Source organism: Cantharellus anzutake (assembly GCF_015039405.1).
Source record: "Cantharellus anzutake strain C23 chromosome Unknown EI90scaffold_16, whole genome shotgun sequence".
Lineage (NCBI taxonomy): Eukaryota > Fungi > Basidiomycota > Agaricomycetes > Cantharellales > Hydnaceae > Cantharellus > Cantharellus anzutake.
Genome location: NW_024066966.1, coordinates 346,003 through 366,823, shown reverse-complemented (window position 1 = coordinate 366,823; position 20,821 = coordinate 346,003). Strand labels below are relative to the sequence as shown.

General features: G+C 49.2%; 6 protein-coding genes across 6 annotated transcripts; 1 reads left to right on the top strand and 5 right to left on the bottom strand.

Moving 5' to 3' along the window:
* Nucleotides 1-77: 77 nt before the first annotated feature.
* On the bottom strand, nt 78-1,517 carry EI90DRAFT_3050594 (uncharacterized protein). Its single transcript, XM_039059767.1, has 3 exons — nt 1,105-1,517; nt 339-1,053; nt 78-286 (listed from the first exon to the last, which is right to left on the bottom strand). The coding sequence occupies exons 1-3, from the start codon at nt 1,378-1,380 to the stop codon at nt 153-155; spliced, it is 1,125 nt and encodes a 374-aa protein (XP_038917734.1). The 5' UTR covers nt 1,381-1,517; the 3' UTR covers nt 78-152.
* Nucleotides 1,518-2,041: 524 nt separating this feature from the next.
* Nucleotides 2,042-5,366, bottom strand: EI90DRAFT_2915873 (telomere length regulation protein-domain-containing protein; the record flags this gene model as incomplete). The annotated part of the gene is made up of 6 exons (XM_039054567.1): nt 2,042-3,050; nt 3,100-3,229; nt 3,280-3,951; nt 4,009-4,092; nt 4,147-4,670; nt 4,804-5,366. 6 exons carry the CDS (start codon nt 5,364-5,366, stop codon nt 2,042-2,044), a joined length of 2,982 nt encoding a protein of 993 aa, XP_038917733.1.
* Nucleotides 5,367-5,666: 300 nt separating this feature from the next.
* On the bottom strand, nt 5,667-7,487 carry EI90DRAFT_3121363 (uncharacterized protein; the record flags this gene model as incomplete). The annotated part of the gene is made up of 8 exons (XM_039063389.1): nt 5,667-5,804; nt 5,874-6,146; nt 6,201-6,277; nt 6,323-6,496; nt 6,550-6,733; nt 6,788-7,198; nt 7,267-7,392; nt 7,443-7,487. The coding sequence occupies 8 exons, from the start codon at nt 7,485-7,487 to the stop codon at nt 5,667-5,669; spliced, it is 1,428 nt and encodes a 475-aa protein (XP_038917732.1).
* A 33-nt stretch (nt 7,488-7,520) lies between these two features.
* Nucleotides 7,521-10,682, top strand: EI90DRAFT_2993790 (Pre-mRNA splicing factor PRP21 like protein-domain-containing protein). Its single transcript, XM_039056154.1, has 9 exons — nt 7,521-7,713; nt 7,771-7,791; nt 7,879-8,167; nt 8,254-8,987; nt 9,049-9,222; nt 9,273-9,510; nt 9,572-9,917; nt 9,976-10,002; nt 10,061-10,682. Exons 1-9 carry the CDS (start codon nt 7,560-7,562, stop codon nt 10,334-10,336), a joined length of 2,259 nt encoding a protein of 752 aa, XP_038917731.1. The 5' UTR covers nt 7,521-7,559; the 3' UTR covers nt 10,337-10,682.
* Nucleotides 10,683-11,205: 523 nt separating this feature from the next.
* Nucleotides 11,206-13,729, bottom strand: EI90DRAFT_3015066 (uncharacterized protein; the record flags this gene model as incomplete). The annotated part of the gene is made up of 12 exons (XM_039056865.1): nt 11,206-11,295; nt 11,351-11,369; nt 11,451-11,580; nt 11,645-11,795; nt 11,862-12,041; nt 12,106-12,248; nt 12,313-12,443; nt 12,498-12,634; nt 12,703-12,751; nt 12,809-13,285; nt 13,369-13,530; nt 13,593-13,729. 12 exons carry the CDS (start codon nt 13,727-13,729, stop codon nt 11,206-11,208), a joined length of 1,806 nt encoding a protein of 601 aa, XP_038917730.1.
* Nucleotides 13,730-16,560: 2,831 nt separating this feature from the next.
* On the bottom strand, nt 16,561-19,116 carry EI90DRAFT_3015065 (uncharacterized protein; the record flags this gene model as incomplete). Its single annotated transcript, XM_039056864.1, has 12 exons — nt 16,561-16,650; nt 16,706-16,724; nt 16,820-16,949; nt 17,018-17,168; nt 17,233-17,412; nt 17,479-17,621; nt 17,687-17,817; nt 17,874-18,010; nt 18,062-18,110; nt 18,166-18,642; nt 18,749-18,910; nt 18,983-19,116. The coding sequence occupies 12 exons, from the start codon at nt 19,114-19,116 to the stop codon at nt 16,561-16,563; spliced, it is 1,803 nt and encodes a 600-aa protein (XP_038917729.1).
* Between the last annotated feature and the right edge of the window lie 1,705 nt (nt 19,117-20,821).

The following is a 20,821-nucleotide window of genomic DNA, read 5'->3' as shown; positions in this document are numbered from 1 at the left end:
CGCCATTGTCACCCTCTCATTAATGACCAACGGCGCAAGCAGCACTAGATCTTTCAAGGATATTTCGAGATAACGAAGCAGAGCAAAACAGCAACGATTGCTTTGGATCACTGTATATGTACAAATAGATGGCGGTCTCACAACACACTGGTTCACACAACAATCTCCTTCATCGAGGGAATGCGGCGGACTCCCCTAATACGGTTTGGATTCCCTATTCCTCCCAGAAATTCCTTTGCATCAGGTACCTCAAATGTGGCATCAACATCCTCGTCATCCAGTGAATCTGATAAGTGTGAATTCAGCAATCTAAAGCGCTACCTGGTGTGTGAACGTACCAGCATAAGACGACGCATCGTCGTTGCTATCATAATCGCTGAGTTCCAGGACATCATCTTCCGGTGTCTCCTGTTTGAGCGTTCTGTATTTCGCGAGCATGTCCGTTAACAATGTTTTTCTTGCTCCAAGTGCGCGAGCGACAGGCTTGGACAGGATCCCAACCTCTGCTAAAGTGAAAGGCTGCGCGTTGATGGGTTGTGGCACAAGCTGTTGGATGGTGCCTTTGACATCAGTATATGTCGCTTTCAGAGTGCTTTCATCTTGTTGAATGGGGTTGTCTTCTCGCACATTCTCCTGAGGGAGATTCCGTGGCTTAATAGATGGGGATAGGCTCAAGGGAGTAATAGGAGGAAGTATGCCATCGTCATCAAGATCAGAATTGAGATCTGTCAAATCGTCTGAATCATCAGAGCTGGAGATATCCGAGGAAGCGGGACGCCGAAGAAGGGCGTTGAGGTGGTGGATGCTCGGCGATTTCAAGGTCGGTGGATAAGCTGAATTCGGAGTAATTGGATGCTCGATCGAGAGGGGCGAACTGAACGACACTTTCAGGGATTGACGATCCAGGTTAGGAGTGGCATGTGGCGACACGCCGCCATCTCCTGCTGCCTTTGTGGAGAGTGAGAACACATGCTGGGGAGCCGATGGCGAGATCAGCGTCTCGACTATCGAAATGGCGGCAGGGACTGTCTCGTCTTCTGACGTTCGCGCTGGCTGCATAAGTATGATGAGCGGCGTTTTGTTCGGCAAGCTAGTTCAATGTACCTCCGGCTTGTTATCTTCCTCTCGCTCGCTAGCGACGAGGCTGGCGATCTGTTTCGCCATATCAGCAGTAGATGTGCTCTGCTTAATCTCATTGATCTTGGTTACAACAGCGCCCCAGCGTTTGGCACATTTCATTCTCTTGTCAAGGGCGTCGTAGACCCTCCGCATCTGTTCCTCGTGGATTCGCTCCAACGAGTCCGCGTGCCTCGAGATCTCGCGCACCTTGATCAGTTCTTGCTGGTGGCGTGTCAAAGCGTGCACTTCGTGGACGTTCATTTTGACGCGTCAAGCACAGGCACTCGCGACGTTACAGCAAGGAGGGGTTACAGGAAAAAGGTCCATTGACTGTCATTCCGTATTATGAAGGGAGAAGGGACTTCGTTTCGTCAGAGAAGACACTAGAAACTTCGAGGAGCCATCCCCACTTGGTAGGGAGCACAACACGAAACAACTGAAGCAGTGAATGATGTCTCCTCATGGATAGCACGCGCAAGGCGATCAATCGATTGTCGTACCGTTGAACCCTGGGCTGCTTCGCGCTTCTCAGCAAGAAGCTGCCTGGACCTGATCAGACGCACCCCCGAACGGCAAAAGGACCTCCAACGTGTCCCCCGGAGGGTAGCTAAATCTATATTACCGAAAACGTTATTTAGGGTGAACTGGGATCCACAGTGCTTGAATGAGCAATATGCACTCGGAGCAACAAGATATCTAAGACTATGCTACATCACCATCACGCCACCATGCGGAATTAAATTAATAGGTATATGGATGCAAGCGACAGCATTGGCTGGCCGGATGTGGTGCTTCCAGGGAATGGCAATATCCCCTATCCCATTATATAATTCAGAACTATTGTGGCTCGCGTCCCGTTAGCTCTATTTGTGCTATATCACCATCGATATACGGGTGGCAAATTCGTTGTGTTCCACTATAATTACATCAGCCAGCTGACAGATCTACCCCATTTTTCCATTACTTCCTGTACTCCAAGTGTGACACCTGCCGCCGCTCTTCGCGCTCTGTTCAGCGTGCTGCTGTTGCTCCCCAAATCCACACTTCCTCGCGTTTCCAGCAACCTGAAAATATCACCTGCCCATTCTCGCACTGCTAACAATAGCGAAGTTCTCTCCAGTGCGAGTACCCTTCCACCGTCAAGATCCTTGGATGCGTCTAAGATCACGAGTGTGAGCTCCAGTGCTGCTGCAACGACGGATGCATGCGTTTCTCCTTGATCGCCGTCGCCGTCGGCCTCATCTTGGGATGCGATGGATCCCAGAGGCGAGGTCAAGCTAGCTGGGCGAGTTCCTATACTCACTGCGAGTTCCAACGTTTCCGGGGATAAGAGGGAAAGAAATGCTATGGAATGACGAGCAGCATGCAGGAGCACAGCTAAGGTGTTAAGTATTTGTCTCAAGACAAGGGCATCAAGTATCATCCCCGTTCCAGCTCCGCGATACCGGTACCGCTGACCGGATCCCTGGTACGAGCGGCTTTCTCGGGCTTGTTCATCTCGAAGGTACTGCCAAAACCTGGAAACGAACGGCATGATGAAAAACTCTGCTGCAACATCCTTGAAACCACTGCCCAACTGCTCGTGGGAACCTGTTTCACGGACTAGTCGTGATGCATCTGATTTGAGGCGGAGTTGTTTCTCTCGGATAATTTGAGGGACCTTCTGCTCTGCATCTTCTTTGCCACGCTGAAGTGCCATTTGACTAATTGAATCGGCTAGCAACGCGAGTGTGGTTTCTCTTGAGGACCCTTCCATCATATATCGCTCGTGAAGGCTGCTTGGGAGCATTTTGCTCGGGAAAAGCTTGCTAGGTATGTATGGTGCCGCAGTCAAGCCCGCCAACTCGCGAGCACCCAGGGCCAATGCAGTGAGCATCGCAAACCTTTGGGTTGTCGAATACTGGTTGTGGAAGAATTGCTCAATTATGCATCTTTCACAATACCGTTAATAGAGCAGCCGTAAGCTTCAGGAGGACTTACGGGGCGGCGATTCTAGGGCAGCATGCAACTAGCGCCGTGAGCCCTTTTTCTCGATATTCCTCAAACTTGCTCATATCGTAGTTGTCTTGCAACCCCACGAATGCAAGGGTTAGGTTTGCTGCATTCTCCTCTAACATCATGTTACAATGCATTGATATGTCTCAGCAAAGTACCACATACCAAGCTCGGTCCCGTAGTCCTTCTTTCTCCGTATAAGTTCCTCACCATGAGTCAAGGCCATCTGCAGCTTCTGGAATTGATCTTCCTCTTGGGCTTTGGAAGGGCGCAGTAGCTCGCCTAAAGTGACAAGGTAGACGGGGCGCACGATCCTCTGCTTACTCAGCCCTCCCCCGACACGCAATGTAGGGTCGTTTTCAATTTCATCCAATTCGCTTGGCGTCGGCGATGGGGGACGTGAAGATGATGGAGACGAGCCGTATCCAACAACGGATTCATCATCTGAATCAGCAGCCTTGAAAATGATGTGAGAGGCATCCTTCCTCTCTACAGGAATTAAATCTCTTGGGTTGAGCTCATCAAGTTGGTCTCCGACATTCATTTCATCGTTGTGATGCTGCGCCAGCACGTCCGGTGATCGAACAAGTACCCTTAGCTGACGAATCCAATCTCTGCCATCTTTGTCTCCGTCCCAGTCACCGAATTGGAGTGTTCGGCCGCTCAGCTCCGCCAGATACTCAGCAAGGGCCATTCCTAGCCGACGAATTATGGGATCCAGATTGCCAATGTACTTCGATACCGATGATAGGAAAGAAGGTGAAGTGGCAAGTTCTTCGAGATGCTTGGACGACTTGGGAAGATATGAAAGGCATAAAAACAGGATGCAAGTGATATCTGGACGGGAAGCTCGCATGAAACTTTACATTAGAATGTATTTGCTGCATTACTTACACCGATGCCGAGAGACTAGAAGATTTTGCATGTGTGGCGTTGAAGCCCACACTGTCAACGTTTTATGTAGGAGATTTATAATATCTTGCAGAAGTACACGGTAAGTGACCGGGAAAAGTGGACTACCGCGAAACGCACTGTGTTCAACGATCTCACCAGTATCGAGTGCATTCGATACCCAACACACTAGAACACGGGCAATCCGCTCATCCCAGGACCGCCCAAGGAACACTGCCTCCAGCGGAATCCACAAATCATCGGATTCCGCCCGAATGCTTCCAAATATGCTTTCGACCAATTTCGCAAGCCCCTTCACTCGGGAGCGTACTTTCCCATGGGCAGCTAAGACTTGGGGTTCCAAGGGAAGATTTGATATTAATGATGTTAAAATCGGTTGCGACAATGTGACGGGTAATGAAGAAACTAATTTTGACCAGACGACTGAGTAGTTCCCGTCACTATCAGTTGAAAAACGCTTGCGCATGATGGGAAGGCAACAGGGGAAGAAAGACACACGCATGTCATCTCGAACGAGGGGGAATCCTCCTGTCTGGACCAGTTTTCGCAGGAAGTGCAATACGGGGCTCACCCCTGGTGGATCTCCTTTCCGTAATATGATGAGAGGAGGAAAGCGCAATGCTGATGAAACATACCCAGCGAAGCTAAGTAATGCACGATCAACTCGAGCTCCTCGTAGATATGCTTCCGGAATTCTCTACCCCAAACTACCAGTTTGAGTCGACGGAGATCGGCGAATAAAGGACGCCGCACCTATCCAGTAATATGGGAGGCAACTCCGCCCTCACGTACAAATTGGAGTTGGCCACTCTGGTGCTTATTGATATGTATGCTTGAACAAGAGCCTCCCATTCGATGTCACTAATACCCGAACGCTGATATTCGATAGATGAAGTGAATAGCTTGTGCAATGGGTGGGCCATCAACAAATTTGACAGCATGGTCGCACCGAAGTCATCAATAGATGGCACAGATAGTAGTATGTATGCATTGGAAGAGAATACAGGAGCCATCTCAGAGTTAACGTCGACAGGACAGAAGTATTGATTCAGAATATCGGCCTGTCCTTCGTCTTTCAGTGGTTGATACCAGTGTGGAACGACATGTTCCAAAAGCACGCTCAGTAATGCAGGTACCCATCGATGCCACGCAGCACTGCAGGAGAACGGATATGGCCGAGTATTGCAACGTTGAAGTGCTGGAGGGAGAAGACTGCAGGCAGCTAAAGGCGCGGCTAATAATTCAATGAGTTCATTCTTTCGCTGCACGCCTGCACGCAACCGCGAGGTGGTTTCGCGTACTGAGTGCTGGAAGCCTCCATTAGCTCCACTCCTGTCCATGGTCCAGTGTGTGAGCACGGGAGGTACTTATGGCTTCAAGGCCTCGTCACGTAGGTGTGACGTTAGGCAAGATAGAATCACTTAATGTGACGCCGTCCTGAACCTTGTTTAAGCGCGCGCCAAGGCGAAATCGCAGATCACATCCAGGATAAACAAAGGAATAAGGGATTGCATAACAGTGCTATTTTTACGAAATGTTTGTGGCATTCATAGGCTGTGCCCTCGTCAGGCTGGTTCTTGGAACAGGCGTTTGTTGAGTGCCTGATAAAGCACATCCACGCAAGTGATGCAAACGCGATGTCAGCCCTCGTCTCCATCGTCTGGAGTCGGGGCCGCCGGCCCGGCCCGATCAGGGTGAGGGTCATCCTTCTGGTGCTTGCGTTTTGCATTCTCTTTGAGTTTTGCCCACCTCTGCCTATACCGTGAAATTTGTGCTTTCTTTAGGTGTTAAGCAGTGTTGGAGCCATCAGGTATTCCTCAAACAGCCGCAATCGCAGTGCAACTGACCTGTTGTTCGTTCTCGTTCTTAAGAGTTTGAATTTGGGTCTCTAAGTCTTGCATGCGTCTCAATGTTTGCATGTCCAAGGCAGGGTCTAATATTGGGACCGCAGGGGTGATTGGAGCCACAGGCTTCTCAGGCGAAACCTGGTGGGGACGAGGAAGAGGAATAGGCATGTAGGACGGGTTGGCTTGGCCCATGAGAGAGGCCTGCAGCGCCTGAGGTGGCTGAGGGAGGACCGAGCGTCCAAGATTCGCAGAGGCTGCCATAGCTCGCTGAGCCTGGTGGGGGACTCAGACTGGGCTTAATGCGAACGGCGGTCTTGGGATGCTCACTTCTCTTTTTACCATCATGATGCTGTCTCGCATTGCCTTCTGCTGCTGCTCTCTAGCACGCAACACATCTTCTAACTCTGAGATACGTGCTGTCAGCTGCCCAACCTGCGACTTCAACTGACTATTCTCAGTCTGGAGTAAATGAGAACCAGCTTCTTTGGCTCGTAAAGTCCCAGTCTTGCTTGATGAGGATTGGAAGAGGGGGGGTGGATATTGAAATTGTGATCCAGAAGCCGAGTCAGGGATCGATAATGCGGGATCGATCATATAAAAAGATGAATCAGAGTCCTCAGATTCTGTCGGGAGATAGATGAGCGTCCATTATAGACAAATCCTTTCAAAACCTTACCGTAACCATCCGTGTCAATGGGAGTAGATTCGCTTTGCACGTTACTTTTCACCTTCTGAGGAGAGTTACACGTCCTCGAAGAGCCCGAAACTAGTGGTGCCGTGGCGAAAGCTATGGGCTGGCTAAATTTGTCCAGCATTCCTTCGATGGCCTTGAAGAAAATAGTGAACGAGTCTTGTGGTTCCTACAAGCGATTGTGGGAGTGCCCCGAGCTGTGTAACACACACTCGATACTCACTTGCCCATCCCCTAAAAACATGTAACTCCCATCAACCATCTTCTCTGTTGTGTGGGAATCATGCATCAAGTGAGAGTTGGACGGCGATAGACCTGGAGATTGTGTGTGGGAGTTATCATCGTGCGATAAAGTAGAGCGTTGGAAACGGGGCGCCGTGACGCGTCCCTCTTGGCACAGATTATTCTGTACACTTCTTCGGTAGACATCTCGAGGTCTTGTTTGGCGATCAGGATTGCTAGGTAATTGAGGCTGGGTTTCCTGGATCCCCGTAACGCTGGGGACAGCCGGTAATGCACGACCTTTCAGTGCTGTCGGGGATGTGGGATGTTGTTCATTGTCAGATATTCTTCGTTTGAGGTCTCTCGCCAATCGGGCATGATCATTGTGCAACATTTGTAAAGTGGTGTGCAACTTGAAAGCAATTAGAACGGATCAGGATCAACAAGGGTACAGCGGGACATAAAAAAGAAGAGTCTCACTCCTGGATTGTGGGTATAATTCAAGCATTCTTTGTACTGCGCAGCCGCTTGTTGGTGATGTCCCAACGCTTCCTGCCACTTCCCAGCGAGGTATAGCTGCTCAGCGAGATCGCCATGCTCACGAGCCTGTGGTGCACGTGTAAAATAAGTACATCCAAAGGATTAGAAGATCGTACGGTGGTGATGGGCGCGCCAACCGCCAAGCTGTCCCTGAGGTCCATCGAGCAAAGTTCGGATGCAAATTCAGCAGCCAAGTGTGACTTCCCTCTTTCACTCAAGTGGCCTTCCGTGAAATGGCCGTTGAAGTACCTTCCCCGAACGGGCGTTCTGCTTCGCCAGCATCTGCGGTGAATAGCGGTGCTCCCGAGGCTGGGACAACAAATGGGGCCGAGCCAGCGAAGCCGAAGTTCATTGTGGGGATGATATACCCTCCACCCGACATAAGAAGTAAGGGCTGATTATTTATCGCCAGGTTACAGCTCAATAAGCATTTCTACCCTATAGCTATCGTCGATTCTACAGCTGGTAAGCCGCCTCATTGTTTGGGACCAAATGGACATCCCTGCCCAACACTGACCATTGCTGCCCTACCATGAATCGTTTATCAACCAGGCTTCGTCGCCGTCTCCGCAAATCCGATCCAGTTCGAAGAGAAGATTCGTGAAAACCACAGACAAGATCCCAAATTCTCCTTTTTGAATCCAGCTGATCCATACCATGCCTACTACCGTCATCGCATTGAGCGGACGCGTGAAGGTGATGTTGATGGCGCCGACCGATCTGTTGTACCAACTCCTGCTGCGGAAACTGCACGACCAGATGGACCGCTCAGCACGGCTCCAAAAGAACCCCCAACTCTCCCTTTCGTTGTTGAAGTTCCCCATAAAAGCGCTCTTGACCTGTCAGTCGCCACTGCCCTCATAGTTCCCTGCTTACTAACATTTGTTTCTAACTATCGCCTGGTGCACCTACCATAATCAAAACTAGGGACATTCTCAAGTTGACGGCTCTCTTTACCGCTCGAAGAGGACCGACGTTCCTCAGGTCACTCTCTGTGCGTGAAGGGAGAAATTACCAGTTTGACTTCTTGAGGCCCGACCACTCGCTCTTCAGCTACTTCAACCGTATCGTTGAACAATACTCCCGGGTTCTCTATCCACCACCGGAAGATATCGAAAAAATAGAATCTTTTAAAACGCCGGAAGGTCGTGACAGGTTCCTGAAAGACGCGAAAGCCCGTGGCGAATGGCAACGGTATGAAACTGAACGCGAAGCAAAACGAGCCAAAGAACGAGATGAAGAAGCCATTGCCTTCGCTGAGATTGATTGGCACGACTTTGCTATTGTCCAAACTATCGAGTTCACTCAAGCTGATGCTCAATCCGAGCTCCCTGCACCGATGACCATTCTCGAGATGGAGGAACTCACGGAGAAGCAGAAACGTGTGGCCGCTATGATCACGGAGGACACGGCTCCTGAGGTCGAGGCTCATAAAGCGAGCCAGGCTGCTGCGGATGCCGCTGCCGCTGCCTCTCAGAGCGCAGTCTCATCCGTGAACGGAGTTAAGAATGGAATGGACGCTGTGGACGATGATGATGAAGAGCAGAAACAAGTGTTGGCCATGCAAGAAGCGGAACAGTTATCCAAGGCGAAGGAGCTGCAAGCTCGCTCTGTCGAATCTGGCGCACCAATGAAGATCCGCACCGATTATATTCCGAAGAGTGAGTTCTGTTTCCCATATTTTCTATTTCTTCCGAGGAACTCATCCCGCCCGATGCGCAGGTATCAAGGAGCGGAATGCAAAAGCTGCAGTCACGACATGCACTATTTGCGGCCAGCAAATTCCCGTCAACGAGCTGGACGAGCACATGCGTATCGAGTTGCTCGACCCAAGATGGAAGAGTCAACGAGATACCTTGGAAGCTCGGAAAGCGCAGGCATCCGAGCTCCAACGAGGTACGCCTCATTAGTTATACTGCTTACATGGGGTCTAATGGCCCGCCCAGGTGCCGATGTTGGTTCTGCACTCAAGCAACTCGCTCGTGCGCGTGGAGACCTCTTCGATGGAGATGATGAAAAGCGGAGGCAACAAGAAGAGGAAGAAAGACTTCGCCGCAAAGAGCGCGAGAAGGCCGTTTGGGATGGTCATACTGCATCAAAAGAAAGCACACTTAACAAGTATCAAGCACACGTCAACTTTGATGAGCAAATTGCCGCTATTCACAAAGCACACGGTCTTGGACAGTAAGTTTCCGACTCCCTTTTATCTTCCCTCCCCAATGTTTTTAATGGATTATCTTCTTAGAGCCGATGTTTCCACCATCGGTCCTACCATTGGACCTAATATCAACCCCATCCCAACGACATCAACACTTCCACCACCCCCACTCTCCCTCCCACAAAACCCCAACACACTCGCAGCCTCCCATCCTAACGCAGTCATCACCGCCGAACCACAACCCGCATCCGCCACGAGTTACGCACCCACTCAATTACCCCTCCCTCCAGGTGGAGCTGCAGCTGGGATGCACCCTTCACGACTTGCTGCCCTTGGCGGGAATTTGTCTGGTAGACCTGCAGATGGCGCTCCGGAGGGTGAACCCATTGCGAAACGTCCTCGGATTGAGAGGATCGAGGGGCACTATTATCCTGTAAGTTGGTCCATTCTTGATGAGATTGCGTCATGACTGAGTATCCATGGGCATTTAGGAAGAAGATTGGATCAATATGCACCCTGTGAGTCGCGGTCATTTACCACTATCTCACCAGACCCGTTTCCTTACCCTTTCCATAGGAAGCCATCACACTGTCCGTCCAACTGCCCAACTACTCAGAAAAATCTGAGTGGAACCTTAATGGAGCGGTCATCACTATTCCCGACATCCCACTCACATTACTCGTCTCATCATTACGTGATCGAATCATCGCGAACGTTAAAGCAAATATACCTGCGAGTAGGATTCGGCTATCGTTTAGGAATAAGATGTTAACAAATGCGAATACGTTGGCAAGCTATAATATGGATGATGATGATTTGGTTGTGATGACGCTTAAGGAGGCAAGGAAGTGAGTAGGGTTGTCGGTATGTTTAGGAGGACGTCTGGAATTAGGGATAGCGGGACGGCAGACAGGATGATACAAGTGGGTGCATGATTGGGAAGCTGTTTTTGATCGATGAGCCCAAGCTTTTGGCCTCTGATATCCTGGTCCGGGCGCACTGTTCTGCTTAAACCTGCCCATAGCTAGTTTCCTGGCAGTTCAGGCTAATGTGTATGTGCTTGCGCACATCACACGAAATACCCCTCTTTGTTTGTGCAATTGGGCTTGTATTTCTTCCACATCCCTTCGCCCCCAATATAGTGTGCCCTGCATGTGTATTATATTATCGCCCACGATATCATAATTTCATGGATGCCAAAAAATATTGTAGTGCTGCATAGCGACGATACCTAGTACCATCCGTGGTTCTCAGCAAATGATTTTCGTCAGGGACCTTTGATGCAAACGGTAAACTGAAAAATCCTTGCACTTGTACGGGGGGCGCCGGCTCGGCCACATTTTTCTCACAACCTAATTAAAATTAAAACATGAACAAGTGGACAGGTGGACCATGTATGTGGATAAGTATGCCTCGCGCATGTACAAGGGTGGCGGCCCAGAAACTTCGTGTTTCCGCCATTTGACTTGACATACTCATACTCATAAGTGCCCCTCATAAGATCAGATTTCAGCTCGTCACTTCTGTAAGATTTCTGTGCAATACGCTAGCTACTTCTCACCATTAAGACGACTTAAGAGCCAGCATCCGAGCCTGGCCTGTGGACGTTTTTCTCAAGATTCGAACACGCCAGAGGGTTCTTTCGGAAATGACTGAAAATTACTACTGGGGGACGTAGTCCATCATAGCTAGTCTCAACCAAGAATTAACTGTACAAGTAATTAAACTTTGCTCTTCGGCGCCAGTCCCATCTCAATTGCTTTAATCCACAGTGCAAGATACTTGGAATGAATACGTGAAAGTAGGATAGTCTGGATGAAAGGATAGTCAATAAATGAGTGCGATCACATACTGAATAAGACTTACCCCACCCGTATACCAGAAGCTTGACGTTTAATGATAATAAAAAGATGGGAAATCCGCTACTCAATGAACATGGGGGAGATCGAGAACCACTAAAACTCACCCAGGGCAGCCCGTTTGTCTCCAGATACCATTCACCTCGCCTGTAGCATCGAGACCCCACACACGGTCAGTCTGATCGGCAACCTCATCCCCAAAAATCTTTCGGCACGTCTCGCGGATAGAAAGATACCCTAAGGAATGGAAAATTAGGTTCATGACAGCAATTCGAAGGGATTGCCCTCGTAATGTGCGCACCAGTGGCTAAGATGACGATATCCGCCTCGAGGAAACTTCCATCTACGCATCGAACACCATTCTCCTCAAAGGAACCAATCTCAGTACCCTGTTTGACCTTCACTTTCCCATCAGTTATCAATTGGGCACAGCCGACATCGAGATAAGTTCCCTAGATGCAAGCTCATAAGGACCCTTTCGAAAATCTTGCGCGATATGGTGATGGGAGTCGACTTACGCCACCTTTCCGCAAGAAACTCCAGTAGAGTCCAGGACCTCCCTTGTCTGCGACCCTATATCCAACACGCTCGAGACCATCGATCATTGCCTTATCTGCTTCGTTGACTGCCGCATGACCGACTTTAGCAAACGGCTCGAGCGCATTGAAAGGGAACGATATGCTGGCAAGGTCCACTTCCTACACACGACAGTGGTAACACAAAATCAGCGTGCCGCCAAAGAGAGAGGAACAAACGCTATACCTCCGCAGGCGGACCACCCTCGAAGTAGCCAGATACCACTTGAGGTAGTCCGTTTTCTTGGCTGATAACACATGTGGAGGATCGCTGCACCATCGTGATATCTTCTACTCCAGCGTTGTGGAGTTCATGACAGATATCATGTCCTAATGTGCAAAAGAAGGATCCCAGTGAGAAGGCAGCATTGAGGGCTGGAAATTGAAACTGTACCTGAGACTCCGGCACCAATAATTACTGCTTTCTTCCCTTTCCAATTTCCGCTATTTTTATGAAGACTGGAATGATGTACTGGTCCTTTGAACTTCTCCACGCCCTCAAAGTGAGGAATGCGTGGATCCGACCTAAGGGTTGTTAATAGACATGCCGGCGTGACAGCCTATCGGTTTTGAACTCACGCATGACCGGTAGCAAGAATAACATGCTTGCACTTGATCTCGCGTTTAGAATCATCGGCTCGCTGTATTTCAAGAGTCCAGTTCTCAGATGCTTTATCATAAGCAGCTGTGCCAGGGACAACGGAAGAATTCAGCCACTGAGGCATCAACCCCAAGGAATCAGATACGGGTGAAATAGGCGATTATCATTGTGAAAGCCGCTTACAACGTTAAGGTCCATGGCTGTGGCGTATATCTCAATCCAATCAGCAAATCTGTGAGCATATTCTTTAGTCCCAAAGGCGCTTTTGGAAGACCTGCTAGACACTCACTTGTCTTTGGGAAGGTAAACTGGAAAGTCATCGGGGAATGGAAGGTACGGAAACTGGTTTATCCAAATGGTATCTTGGAGTTTCAGGGAATGGTATCGATTTCTCCAGCCGTCTCCGACGCGACTGCTCTTCTCAATTATCAGTGAGACGATCCCCAATCGTTTGAGCCTAGCTGCGATCATTAAGCCTGCATGACCAGCACCGACGATGACGACATCTGGGTTTGGCTTCGGAGAAGGGGAAGTAAAGGATGACTCCAGCATGCGCCTTTCGTGCCAGTTGAGCTTGGCTCGGCGCTCGGATGCTGGAGTAACAATGGGTCGTCTAGCGCCAGAAAGTTCAACATATCTCTTGAACGAGTCTAACACCAGCGATAGCGTAAGTGCTCGGAATCTTCGAGTGACGTTGTCCCATTGAAGACGAGCAACTCCTACACCGCTAAGCTCATTGTTTCCAGTTTCAAAGACGAAAAACCCCCTAAATGAGTTTGGGGAGGAATGCAAGAACGGTTAGCTGGAGTGGGGAGTGAAACTGGAAGTAGCAAATGGTCTAATACATACTCAATCCCTCCGAATTGCGACTTGTATTTTACCGGTGAGGTTTTGGTTCCATCTATTTTGATGGAAGCAGGTTTGATGTTTGGCAGTCCGCCACACACATCGAAGAACTCCCTCATGTGTTCTTTAGCGACCGAAGAGTAATTCCAGGCACAAATTAAGATACTTTAGACACGCATTCACGCATCAGAAGCCGGCAGAAGGAGGGCCAGAATGATCTCACTCACTCGCGGAGGTATCCATTGGGCTGGAACAGATCAATGAAAGTGGAGATATTTCCCGACTCGGAAGCTATTGCTAGTGATCGCAGAAAGACTGCGAACTCGCTGGAGATTGCCACTACAGTGTCGTCGTGTAGTTGCATGCTTGATAGAGTTTTCGTTTTGCAAGTAGGCTCGGGGGTGAAATGCGGTTGGTAGACGGACCAGAGCTGCAGAAGAGGCAACATGTATATATACACGTACGGCTCGATTCTTAGGACATCGTCCTCCGCCTAACTCCACTCTCCCCTTCCCCTGATTTTCAAACACCTAACTAAAGATATCCTCAGACGGAGTGCATGTCCGTCAACGCATCAGCTCGGCCGCTGCCATAAAATCAAGCACGCAATGTAAGCATAGCCGAATGCACCATTCCTGAAAATGGGGGACTGTTTTGCAAGACGCTCAGAATGGAAAACACAGCCCCCGACCCCCGAAGCCTCTTGAGAGACCGTGTCCACACAGATGCCTAGCAAAAGTTGCGCATGGCTGAGTCATAATATAAGAGCAGGCCACGTAATCAAAGCACACAGGTCACACTGCATTTGAGCTGGAAGGCTCAATGGCGCCCAACTTGAAGTTGGGGGAGGCTGTGTTGTGCCCAGATTAAATGGGCGGCATACGACCGCGAGTTCCACAATAGGTCAAGCATGAGTCAAGCTCTGCAGTCCATTGCTGATGACTCCAGATCTGGGAATCCCACCACAGCCAGAGATGCACTAAAGCAGGACATCAAAAGACGAGAGGTTACCTGGCCAGCACGATAGGTCTACATTTCTTGTCTGCGCTGCGCTGTCCTTTGGCCGGGCCCGCTAAGTCCCCACATTAAACCAGCGGAAAGTGATTTCCAACTCCGATCACCGCTGCTTTTCGTCACATTTGATTCATGAAGAATTTGCGTACATATCCAGCGAGAGCCGTCCTGAGGTGTCTCTTCGGAGGAAGTACTCCAGAGTAATCATTCGGCCCAGACCATTGATACGGCTGTGCCCTATTAAATAAGAGCTGCGCGAGATGAGAAAGCGTAACAACGCGTCCACCTCAACAGCTCTAGCCTTTGTAATACTCAGGAGCTATACCAAGTTGGAGGGTTGCCTACTCGGGTGTAGGTGCACACACATAAGGGCAGGTACCACGATCTGCTTAGCTCATTTACGGGCTTCCGGTTACCGAACCAGACTGGCAAATTTACATCGGAACCACGGCAATTCCCGACCCCGATCAGTGTGTGAAATGCCTATTGAATTCAATGACTCCTTTTTTCCATCCGCGCGCCTTCACTTCTTACGCCGTACCCGCTGTCAGCCTCATATATCTGTCATGCTCATGCTCAGTCAGCCATGTCGGTCTCTACTTTCCCAAGTCCCAGATTGATTTTACCCACGTATGTTGCTCCATCTGCTGGCCTCTCATCTACCGCATGCATCGGCATCAGGGCTTGCGCGCCTTCATTGACTGATTTAATTATCTGGTCTCATTGTTCTTCACCGTCTTCCTACTCTCCAACGGTAAGCTTTCATTTCGTAGCACCGCTTAGTCTGTAACTAGTCCTCAAGTCAAGAAAAAATGATGCAATTATGGACAGAAAAGAGTAAGACAAAATACTACATATGTAACCGTGATAGACAAACACGACACAGCTCAAACGCAATGTCGTCGGTAAAACTCACGGCATCGATCTACGCAAAACTAAACTTCCAGCTGTAAAAAAGGCAGCTGGAAGAGATACTTTTGCGGCAAGTACAATAGCGTAGCCATTCAAGGCACGCTCAAGGACCAACCAAAGGTCAAGCTGGTGTTATATAGCTGCCACTTGGTCGCTGACGTAAGCTAGCACAACGCCTTGTGCATAGCTGGTTAATATGGCGGTCCGTTCAATTAAGGACAATTCTTTTTCTCCTCAACCCCTTGCTTTCATGCAGGCGAAATATAAGCGGGTCGTTCGCCACTTGTCGGCCAACATCCCACAACCTTATGAGTGCACAGACATGAGCGCGTCATTATTTAGAATCAGTATAGTAATTCAGTATCAAGATTGATTTTTGCTTTCGATCGCCACAACTAGCAGACTCCTTGCCCTTTTTACAGCGACATCCGTGCTTTCCACATCTGATGCAGGCTCTGCGCCGTGAGGTAGATGTCAACTTCTGACAATTCAACATTTATTTGTATTCTCCGTCTTTCGGCTTCAATGCTGGTAGCCACCGTCCCCATTCTCCGCAGTGTTACACTTGTACCGGGTCCGTTCGGAAATTTCAGAACCATCAGCGGTCGTCGGGGCTGTCGCCACGCTACATCCTCTGTGTGTCTCCATCCGTTAACAACAAGTAAAGTTGGATCTCCGTCATGGATTGTGCCGCATCGAACATGCGTTCTATTCTGCTAGACCATCGCTATGTCACAGGATGTACACTAGATAGATTCCCACTCACTCTTCCAGACCGCAAACTTCGGGGAAACTCGCTCTGAGGTGTCCTTCGGCTATCTATACCATCAACGTGATTGTGAGGCGAGGCAACTGACGATGGCCCCACATCGATTACGGACTGTCTGGCAAACCGAGTTACTGTACGGGTCTGTCACCTCTGTAGTACCTACTATTCAGAAGCTATAGTTTTGAGGGTTAAATACTCGAGTGTATATATGTGCGCATCAAGATAGGTGACACAATTAACTTAGCGCTGCTCATTTCGGAGCTGCTGAATACCGAACCGAGCATGTTACAATTTAGGATACCTGCAGCTGTGTGAACACTTTCGCCCGACTGGATTCTCGAACCCTAGCCACTTGGCATTGAATTAAGAAGCTTCGCAAGCACATAAATCACGCCTGCCATATTCATGGCGCCACATTCAGCCGGCTAGGACCTACTGCGGGATGGAAGGGGGATAGTCCATCATAGCTGGTCTCAACCAGGAGTTAACTATACAAGTAATTAGAGTTTGATCTTCGGAGCAAGTCCCATCTCAATTGCTTTAATCCAGAGTGCAAGATACTTGGAATGAATACGCGACAGTAGGATAGTCTGAATGAAAGGATGATGAATAAATTGGTACATGTGCAGACTAAATAAAACTTACCCCACCCGTATACCAGAAACTTGATGTTTGGTGCCAATAAAAATAGGGAAAATGGCAATGGGAAAACCGCCACTTCAATAAAAGCCGGGAAGATCGAGAACTACTAAGACTCACCCAGGGCAACCTGTTTGTCTCCAGATACCATTCACTTCGCCTGTGGCATCAAGACCCCATACACGATCAGTCTGATCGGCAACCTCATCCCCAAAAATCTTTCGGCACGTCTCGCGCATAGATAGATACCCTAAGAAATGGAGAATTAGGTTCATGACAGCAATTCGAGGGATTTCCCTCATACATATGCGCGCCCACCAGTAGCTAAGATGATGATATCCGCTTCAAGAAAGCTTCTATCCACGAATCGAACGCCATTCTCCTCAAAGCATTGAATCTCAGCACCCTGCTTGATCTTCACTTTCCCATCGATTATCAATTGGGTGCAACCAACGTCCAGATAAGTTCCCTAAATGCAAGCTCATAAGAACCCCTTTGAAACTTATGCAAATATGGTGACGAGATCGACTCACACCACCTTTTCGCAAGAAACTCCAGTAAAGTCCAGGACCTCCCTTGCCTGCGACGCCATATCCAACACGCTCAAGTCCCTCAATCATTGCTTTATCTGCTTCGTTGATTTCCGCATGATCGATTTTAGCAAACGGCTCAAGCGAATTGAAAGGGAACGATATGCTAGCGAGGTCCACCTCCTGCACGGAAGGATGGTGGCATAAATTCAGCGTGTCAACAAGGAGAAAACAAATATAACGCCACACCTCGACATGCGGTCCACCTGCAAAGTAGCCAGACAGTGCCGGAGGCATCCCGTTTTCTTGACTCACAACACATGTGGAGGAACGCTGAACCATCGTAATGTCCTCTACTCCAGCATTGTGGAGTTCATGACAGATATCATGTCCTATGAGTAAATGAAGATTACCGATGGCAGGTCAGCATTGAGCACCGGAAAAATTAACACTGTACCTGATACTCCGGCACCAATAATTACCGCCTTCTTCCCTCTCCAATTCCCGCTATTTTTATGAAGGCTGGAATGATGTACTGGTCCCTTGAATTTCTCCATGCCTTCAAAATGAGGGATCCGTGGATCCGATCTAGGAAGGGCTGTCAACAAGAATGTCCACATGATAACCCAACGCTTTCAACTCACGCATGACCGGTAGCGAGAATAATATGCTTGCATTTGAGCTCGCGTTTGAAACCATTGGCTCGTTGTATTTCAAGAGTCCAGCTTTCGGTTGCTTTGTCGTAGGTAGCTGTGTCAGGGATGACGGAAGAATTCAGCCACTGAGTCATCAATCAGGTCAAAGAATTAGATATCGGCAGAAAACTGTTTACAATGTTAAGGTCCATAGCGGTGGCGTATATCTCAATCCAATCGGCGATCCTGGGTATCCTTTAGTCCTGAAGGCTCCTTTGGAGGATATACGCTAAACACTCACTTGTCTTTGGGAAGGTAAACTGGAAAATCATCGGGGAACGGAAGATATGGAAATTGGTTCATCCAAACGGTGTCCTGCAGTTTCAGAGAATAATATCTATTCCTCCAGGCGTCTCCGATGCGATTGCCTCTATCAATGAGCAGTGAAACAATCCCCAGCCGTTTGAGTCTAGCTGCGACCATTAAGCCTGCATGACCAGCACCAATGATGATGACATCTGGGTTTGGCTTCGGAGAAGTAGAAGCAAAGCATGATTCCAGCATGCGCCTTTCGTGCCAGTTGACCTTGGCTTGACGCTCAGATGTTGGAGTAATTATGGGTCTTTTAGCACCAGAGAGTTCGACATATCTTTTGAATGAATCCAACACCAGCGACAGCGTGAGCGCTCTGAATTTCTCAGAGGCGTTGTCCCATTGAAGACGAGCGACTCCTACGCCGTTAAGTCCATTGTCTTCTATTTCAAAGACGAAAAAACCCCTAAATGAATATTGAAGACATCCCGGTTTCGGGTGGGAAGGGTTAGCTGGATCCAGGTGGAGTGGGGAGAAACAAAACTAGGGGTGGTGAATGGGCTAATACGTACTCGATCCCTCTAAATTGCGACTTGTATCTTGCTGGTGAAGTTTTGGTATCATCTATCTTGATAGAGGTGGGGTTGATGTTTGGCAGACCACCACATGCATCGAAGAATTCTTCCATGCGTCCCTTAGCGACCGAAGAGTAATTCCACGCGCAGATTAAGATACTTTTAAATGTGCATGTACGCATTGAGAATCCATCTAGCCAGCGAAGGGAAGGCCAAAACGATTCCACTCACTCGCGAAGGTATCCATTAGGCTGGAACAAATCAATAAAAGCGGAGACATCTCCCAGCTCGAAAGCTATTGCTAGTGATCGCAGGAAGACTTTGAGCTCGTTGGCGATTGCCGCTATGTCGTCTTGTAGCTGCATCCTTGATAGCTCTATGTTTCGAAAGTGGCTCTATGGTCAAGATGAAGTCCTTGGACGAGCCAGAAGAGCCAATATATACATATGCAACCTAACTCTCGGCCCTTGAGCCCCGGGGCCCGAGGGCGCTGTCCCCGCCTAACTCCATCCCCTGTCAACACCCAAAAAAAATATCCGCAGATGGTGCGCGCGCTATATATCAGCGCATCAGATCGGCGACTGACAGAAAACCCAAGGGTCCGCGTAATCTAAACACAGCCGAGTGTATATCCCCGCCATTTCCGGGAATGAAGCACCTCGTTTGCTATCTGGAGCACATGTTGACGATTATTTTACACTTGAAGGAGAGATGCTATATCAGACTCGGACCCAGTCTGTACCCTCAAACAGAACGGCTGGGTACGAGCCTGATGCTATATTTACCTCCAGGACATCTCGATTTACTCCCTGGGTGAGCTAGTCCAGTTTTCATATTCCCCACTAAATGTTCTAAACTCACGCATGAAAAACTCACACAAATTCGGAATCTCACTCTGCTGTCTCATACGATCTATCATCCCTGGGGCACAACGGAACCCCGAAATACGCCTGGGTTGGGAAATGGATATCCCATAAAAGCGAGAGTCCTTCCCCTCTTGGCGGCAAAACAGCGTCCAACCTCCCACGCCGATTGGATGACAACAGCGCTTACCTCAGCCGCGCAACGACTGCCTCCTGCCTGCCCATAGCTATCTCACTCATCCTACCGTCCTTGCCTCGCTTGTGCCAACTTCAGATGTCTTGAAGATCTCACTGTAGCACCATCGGCTCAATGCCGCTTCGCCTTGGTCTCGCCTGTCTCAGCCACATGGAAGATCATCTTGCAATGTCTCCCATCTTCATCGCGGACCACAGCTCGCTTGGTTCCAGACCGTATGCTGAACATTCCGGCGCGGACGCGCGGAGCGGAACAGTCTCAGCTGTAGTACAGTCCAAAACCTAATGTGATAACAGGAACATCTGCGCGCTTAAAAAGGTCTTCGACCTATGCTTCCTGTTCCCCTACCACTGCCAGCCCGTTCTTCCTCGGTGAGTAAGAACGCTTCGATTCAGCCCTGGGTCTGAAATCGCTGCCATCGCCTCTAACAACCTCCCTTGCCTACTTCCAGTATTTACAGCCCTTTGGCGCACCCACCACCTCCTTCTACAATATGTACTCAATGTATAATTACTGCTTAACCGGGTCACGCGTCGCGAGCTCAAATCAATTCATGGGCCGTCCCTTGGCCGTTCCCGCTACACCTTGCTGTCCTTGTTAAAGATCACACGTACCGGAATAAGAACTTTCCGGCATGGCGAAACAACTCGTCCTCTAGAATGATCTATTAATGCTGCGAGCTAACCCCGTATAGGTCTGCTATTACTCTCTGTACATACGAGCGCGTGGGGATATGAACTTTTGGGCTCGATGGAGCGACCTTGTCCTTAGGAAATCTATTTCTACAGGCGAATCCCACTATGTGGGTTCACTATTACTCGCTGGACATACGAAAACCCAGCATATGGATGAGATCCCACATACAGTGTTGGAAATCATTGTGGTTAACGACGATCTATTTGCCTTATTAGTTTGTCTGACGCGGTGTTGATGGGATCACCGCTGATACCCTTTTCCGCCTACGCTTTCTGTTCTATGCATTAACCCTTGCCGACGACCATGTGTCGCGAT

Coding starts and splice junctions, on each gene's coding strand:
- EI90DRAFT_2993790 (XM_039056154.1), top strand. CDS start 7,560: ATGGCCGTTGAAGTACCTTCCCCGAACGGGCGTTCTGCTTCGCCAGCA. Junction 7,714..7,770: donor CCCTCCACCCGACATAAGAA/GTAAGGGCTGAT, acceptor TCTACCCTATAG/CTATCGTCGATTCTACAGCT. Junction 8,988..9,048: donor CACCGATTATATTCCGAAGA/GTGAGTTCTGTT, acceptor CCCGATGCGCAG/GTATCAAGGAGCGGAATGCA.
- EI90DRAFT_3050594 (XM_039059767.1), bottom strand. CDS start 1,380: ATGAACGTCCACGAAGTGCACGCTTTGACACGCCACCAGCAAGAACTG. Junction 1,054..1,104: donor AGGAAGATAACAAGCCGGAG/GTACATTGAACT, acceptor ATACTTATGCAG/CCAGCGCGAACGTCAGAAGA. Junction 287..338: donor CGATGCGTCGTCTTATGCTG/GTACGTTCACAC, acceptor CACACTTATCAG/ATTCACTGGATGACGAGGAT.